The sequence below is a fragment of the Rutidosis leptorrhynchoides genome, chromosome 9, assembly GCF_046630445.1.
Source record: "Rutidosis leptorrhynchoides isolate AG116_Rl617_1_P2 chromosome 9, CSIRO_AGI_Rlap_v1, whole genome shotgun sequence".
Classification (NCBI taxonomy): Eukaryota; Viridiplantae; Streptophyta; class Magnoliopsida; order Asterales; family Asteraceae; genus Rutidosis; species Rutidosis leptorrhynchoides.
In genome coordinates, this window is record NC_092341.1 from 239,767,480 (window position 1) to 239,774,136 (window position 6,657).

General features: G+C 30.4%; 1 protein-coding gene across 1 annotated transcript; it reads left to right on the forward strand.

The window, feature by feature from the left end:
• The first annotated feature begins 2,632 nt into the window (after positions 1 to 2,632).
• LOC139869362 (uncharacterized) lies at positions 2,633 to 4,166 on the forward strand. The gene is made up of 2 exons (XM_071857678.1): positions 2,633 to 4,006; positions 4,096 to 4,166. Exons 1-2 carry the CDS (start codon positions 3,148 to 3,150, stop codon positions 4,110 to 4,112), a joined length of 876 nt encoding a protein of 291 aa, XP_071713779.1. The 5' UTR covers positions 2,633 to 3,147; the 3' UTR covers positions 4,113 to 4,166.
• The last annotated feature ends 2,491 nt before the right edge of the window (positions 4,167 to 6,657 follow it).

A 6,657-nucleotide genomic window follows, 5' to 3' on the forward strand; every position in this document is an offset into this window, starting at 1 on the left:
TTCCATTCATTGTCCGAATCTTAATAGAATTATAGGTTATAATACTATGATTCGGTTTCCTGTCTTCTAAACTCCGTTACAGTTTTACTTAAATAAATGTTACTGAAACATACATGTTTGTTTGTTTCAGTTTCTAGTGTAGTATTTTTATGTTTGTAATGTCTTTTATATAAACTCGTTATATAACAGTTGCAATTTCTGCTGCTTTAATTATGAAAAGGGTTCAATCCTTATTATATTATCATCAGATCAATAATTAACAGTGTTTCAATTCCTTGTCATTTTAGCATTTTTATTCAAATTATCTAACTTTTTATTTTGACTTTGACTTTTCAAAGTCAATATGTTTAATCGTGAGTCAAAATAACCCCTTTGGTTGTTTGAAGGACCAGCTCATAAAAAGAGAAACAAAACAAGAATTAACTATTGCTCAATCTCATTATTATAACCCCAAGATTGTGAGGCCCAAACACTTGGCAAATGATGTAAACCATCTTGATGATGGTTTTGACAATGGTGGAGAGTTAGATATATTTGTTAAAAAGTTATTAAAAGAATTGAAATCAAGTGTCTGGACTTATAATGTCATGATACATTTGTTTTACCAACAATGTTTATTTGATGAAGCAAAAGACTTGCCTACAAAGATGGAAGAGATAGGTGTTGTCACCTATAATGTTTATCTTCAAAAGTTGTTGAAGAAACTGTAGGAATAATGTGCAAGGTACAACATATAACTATATGGCTAAATTTATTTGAGCCTTCGGGGTCACACACATATACACCTAGACGTCAAATGAAATATATATATGATGTATATATATCACTCAAGTAACAAAATAAATAAATAAATAAATAAATAAGTGATTAATTATTTAAATGGAATCTAACTTTTGGAAAGCAATCGAATTGCCTGTGCAAGGATTGTTTATATGCAATTATGAATGCCACATTCTTGCAAAAGAATTGTTTATTAATGTTGGTAGACCCAAAATTAGCTTAAAGCCTTCATCACTTGCAAATGGAGATTAAACAATGTTAAATAGTTAGGTAAATGTTCTGCCACTTTGTTTTTTAAATAGAACAAGTTGGTCAAAGTTGATAACACACTCAAATGGACAATTCATATATAAGAAGTTGTAAGGAGATACTCGTTGTGAGAGAATGCAACTAGTTCACAGATAATACAACAAAAGAAATCCACAGTTCTTTTAATTTTCCATAAAAGGAACAACGTTTACGGGAGTAATATTATTTATTGTATTAATATAATTTGATTATATTAATACGTTACTTGGGGTTTGGACTAGCATCCATTGACGGTCGTTTGAAGTGTAGTGTGGACTATCCAAAGAGACGGTCATACTATTGATCGTAGATTTATCTCCTACAATCCATTTCTTCAAGAAAGGTATATCGTTTACTCATTTTGTGAATTTATATATTTTGACAATTATTAGTGGTGTAATTGGATCTTAGTGGAACCGTTAATCGTGTGTATGTTTAGTAATGTAAAATAAGTTTATTTTAACTATCCGTTGCGTTAATCTGAATGTAAAAGTACACACGGTTTTCCATCAGTGGTATCCGAGCCACTTTTACACCATTTTAATTGTCACGTGATTTTCTCAGATCTAGTTTTGTGAGATGGTAAAAAGTAAAAAAAAAAAAATTTATAATTTCAACATGTTTGTTTTAAATTAAATCTCATGACGCACAAATAAGATCTGAAAAATATCACTGTTATAAATTTTGAATTTATTTATTATGGCTTGAATAATTGTTGTTTATTTCATTCCATGGTTGTACACATGCATTGTAACCATGGACAAGCCATATGTAGTTTTTAATAATGTAGTTATTAGAATTGTGATTGCACACATAGCCCATAATGCCCCGACCTATGTATGATTGTTGTGATTGTTGATTACAGCAATATTGTGTCATGTTGATTATTTGTATTATAAGGCCATTTTGAAGCCAAAATTGTATTATATTTATTTCTCATTTTCATAGTATTGTATTTAAATTTATTTCAATTTGTAAAAGTACTAGTTTAGTGTATTTTCAAATTTAAATAAATGTAACAAGATGAAGATTGAAGATAAAATACAACATGCTTTTGGTTTAGAAGATGAGGAACAGGTCAAGTTGACAACGATGGCGTTTGTCAAGTTTTCACTTGATTCTTGAATCAAGTGGGAGCCACGATATTACCCTTAGTTTGACCTCTTGATCCCATGTCGGCTCATGGGATCGAGCATAGGATTTTTGGGCTAGGCTATGTGTGTGTGATGCATGATATGGTTGTGTTTTATTTTTGCATTATACATAATTGTTGATTAGAATATATGCTAAATGTTTTTTGATGAAAACATCAAATAAAACCGGTAACAGTTTCAATGATTAAAATTGATAATCTTAAAAAGTTAAATTCTAACGAGTTTAAAGTTAAATGATTTTTGAAACACAAATTATATATGATCGAAATCTTTTAAAATTGTTTTAAAACGATACACGTTTGTGTATTTGTTACTTTTATATATAAAATAAAATAACAAACTAGACGCATAAACACGATCGGCATATATAAAATTGGTTAAAATGTTTTTTAACAAATAGTGTAGCGAATATTGTGTGCATGCATTATTCGTTAACAAAAACATTTTTAAAATACCCGTCAAATTTAAGTCATGCCATCCAATGAGCTTGCAAACACTCCTCGTTATTTTTTGGTTACGGTGAGACCTAATCGAATTATAGCCACGAGGTGAATTTTCAGTTACGAGTGAGACTAGGCTGAATTTCCACTATTTTCAAATTGGACGACTTAATCGTATTCACGGTGAGACCTGAGTTCGAGGCAAGGATGGGACAAACATGCCAGTAGATAATAGTAGTTTGTTGAACTACACATATTTCTAGGTCCCATAATGATCTAAGAATTGCACTTATGATGCAATTGGTAACCGCTACCTACCAATAGACTCTATAACTGCTAGCTGATCAACAGATGTAGTTATGGAACCTCTATGTGGATCTTAGGCTTTCGTAAATTAATTGTTTTCAAATATATTAAAACCTGGGTAGTTAATTTATTAAAGTACAATATCGAAAATACTAAAATTGAATCTTGTTCTTTTGTAGATGTCAAACAATCAAAACGTAAACCAAAACACCCTCCGTTCTTTGTTGGAGAAGGAGAAACTCAATGGTTCAAACTTCCTCGATTGGTACCGCAACCTGAGAATTGTTCTCAAATATGAAGGGAAGTTGAACAAAATTGAAGAACCCTTACCCGAAGCTCCTCCTGAGACAGCTACTGCTGCTCAAAAGAATGCTTATCAGAAGTTGTTTGATGAGCAAGAGAAGATAGCTTTAATCATGCTTGCTAGTATGACTTCTGACCTCCAAAAGGAAATGGAAGATCGTACAGCATATGATATGATGACTGAGCTGAAAAATATGTTTCAGAAACAGGCTAGTCAAGAGTTATATGAAACTTATAAGCTTCTTCAAACATGCAAAATGGAGGAGGGTCAATCAGTGAGCTCTCATGTCTTAAAAATGAAAAGCTACATTGACCGATTGGAAAAACTTGGAACTACCTTGCCGCCTAACTTGGCTGTGAACACGGTTTTGGTTTCACTACCAAAATCGTATCACCAATTTGTGATGAATTACAATATGCAAGGTTGGGAGAAATCTCTGGCAGAGGTGCACTCGATGCTCAAAACTGCTGAACAGGATATTCCATATAAGGTTTTCAATCCAGGTGTACTGATGATTAGGGATGGTAAGGTGAGAAAGAATAAGCCAAAAACTTGGGGAAAAGGAAAAGGCAAGTCAATTGCTAAGAAAAAGATTCCACCACCTCCCAAGAAAGAAAACCCAGCGAAAGACGCCGAATGTTTCCACTGTGGAAAAGTTGGCCACTGGAGGAGGAACTGTCCTTCCTACCTATCTGAGTTGAGAAAAGGCAAAGCTGGCCAGACTAGCAAATCAGGTATATTTCATATACAGTTATATACTTTTTCTAGTGATTCCTGGATTTTTGTTACTGGTTGTGGTACTCACATCTGTAACAATATGCAGGGAATGAGAAGAAGTAAGAGACTGAAGAACAACACACTAGACTTAAGAGTGGGCAATGGGGCTCAAGCTGCAGTCGAAGCTATTGGCACCTATGAGCTTACTCTACCTAGTGGTCTTATTGTTTTGTTGGAACAATGTCATTATGTGTGATGACCCGAAAAATTTCGACTAATTTAAACCAATCCTCTATACGATTTATTATTTTGGCACGTTAAACAAAGTCTGTTAGATTGAGTCTCAAAATTTTAGAACTGTTTCATATATACAATTACCTTTGACTACTCTCAACGATTCATGAACAATTATATGTATGTATATATATATATATATATATATATATATATATATATATATATATATATATATATATATATATATATATATGTACAAGTAAAAACGACTTTCCTACAGTAAAACCCTAGTTCCTACAGTAAAAATTACTTTGCTACAGTAAAACACTATTTGCTACAGTAAAACCGTATTTTTCTACAGTGCTACAGTGAAAACGACTTTGCTACAGTAAAACACTATTTGCTACAGTAAACACTATTTGCTACAGTAACACTATTTGCTACAGTAACACTATTTGATGTCGACGAACTAGCAAACAAAAACGGAAAAGGCGGCCATGCGATCGCATAGCAAAAACACTGAAAACTCATACGATCGCATGAGCTACAGTAAATCGAAAAGTAATATAAATACGCAGTTTGTTCAACGAACTCTTTCACATTAACTCTCAATATTTATATTTATATTATAATTATAATTTTAAATTTAAGTTTAATAATAATAAGGTATATACGAGGGTGTTTTTAATTCGGGTTTCAAACTGAAAGGACCCGTTCATATACATTATAAACGATTCACAATAGTTGATTACATTGCGAGGTATTTGACCTCTATATGATACATTTTACAAACATTGCATTCGTTTTTAAAAGACAATCTTTCTTTACATCGGAAATTGACAGGCATGCATACCATTTCATAATATCCACTATCCAACTATAAATTGATTTAATAATAATCTTTGATGAACTCAATGACTTGAATGCAACGTTCTTCGAAATATGCTATGAAAGACTCCAAGTAATATCTTTAAAATGAGCAAATGCACAGCGGAAGATTTCTTTAACACCTAAGAATAAACATGCATTAAAGTGTCAACCAAAAGGTTGGTGAGTTCATTAGTTTATCATAATCATTTATTTCCATCATTTTAATAGACCACAAGAATTTCATTTCCAGTTCTCATAAATATACGTCCCATGCATAGAGACAAAAATAATCATTCATATGGTGAACACCTGGTAACCGACATTAACTAGATACATATAAGAATATCCCCTATCATTCCGGGATCCTCCTTCGGACATGATATAAATTTCGAAGTACTAAAGCATCCGGTACTTTGGATGGGGTTTGTTAGGCCCAATAGATCTATCTTTAGGATTCGCGTCAATTAGGGTGTCTGTTCCCTAATTCTTAGACTACCAGACTTTAATAAAAAGGGGCATATTCGATTTCGATAATTCAACCATAGAATGTAGTTTCAATTACTTGTGTCTATTTCGTCAAACATTTATAAAAGCGCATGTATTCTCAGTCCCAAAAATATAAAGGGTAAAAAGGCAAATGAAACTCACCATACTGTATTTCGTAGTAAAAATACATATAACGTCATTGAACAAGTGCAAGGTTGGCCTCGGATTCACGAACCTAAATTAATTATATATATTTATGTGTTGGTCAATATTTGTCTAACAAATTAGGTCAAGTCATAGTGTACCACAATCCTAATGCTCGAGACTAATATGCAAAAGTCAACAAAAGTAAATTTGACTCAAAATAATTTCCAAAAATCTATACATGATTAATATATAGTTTAAATATCGTTGTTTTATATTTTTAAATATTTTTAAAAGATTTATTGGAGTAAATAATATAATTTATTTATTAATAAATAAAATTTTATATTAAATTTATATAATAAAATATACTTTTATATATATTAAGTAATAAAATTTATAGGGTTCATTTAATATCATAAAAATAATATGATAGGTATTATTAAAGTAAGTTATTACACGTAGTAAAATATGTTTGTATCACATATTTATTTGATAAAATAATATCTATAATGATGGTAAGTAAAAGTTGTATTATTTTGTAATAATAATTATTATTATAAAAATATCAATATTTATAATTACTAAGATGACATTAGATAAAACGATAATTCTATTTATGATAACTTTAATATTTACGATAATTTTTAATATTATCTTTAAAATAATAATTCTATTTAAAATAATAATAATAATGATATTTTATAGTAACAATGACATTTCTATTAAAATGATAATTTTTGTTAAAATGATAGTTTTAATACTAACGATACTTTTAATAATAATAGTAATGATAAAAATAATAAGAACGATAATTTTATCTAAATCAATATCTTATAATATTTTAATTTCATCATGATACTCTTACCCATTATTTCCTAATCGTTTCGTTTAATAGCTTTTAATCGTCTTTTATATCGTGTTCATAATA

Coding starts and splice junctions, on each gene's coding strand:
- LOC139869362 (XM_071857678.1), top strand. CDS start 3,148: ATGTCAAACAATCAAAACGTAAACCAAAACACCCTCCGTTCTTTGTTG.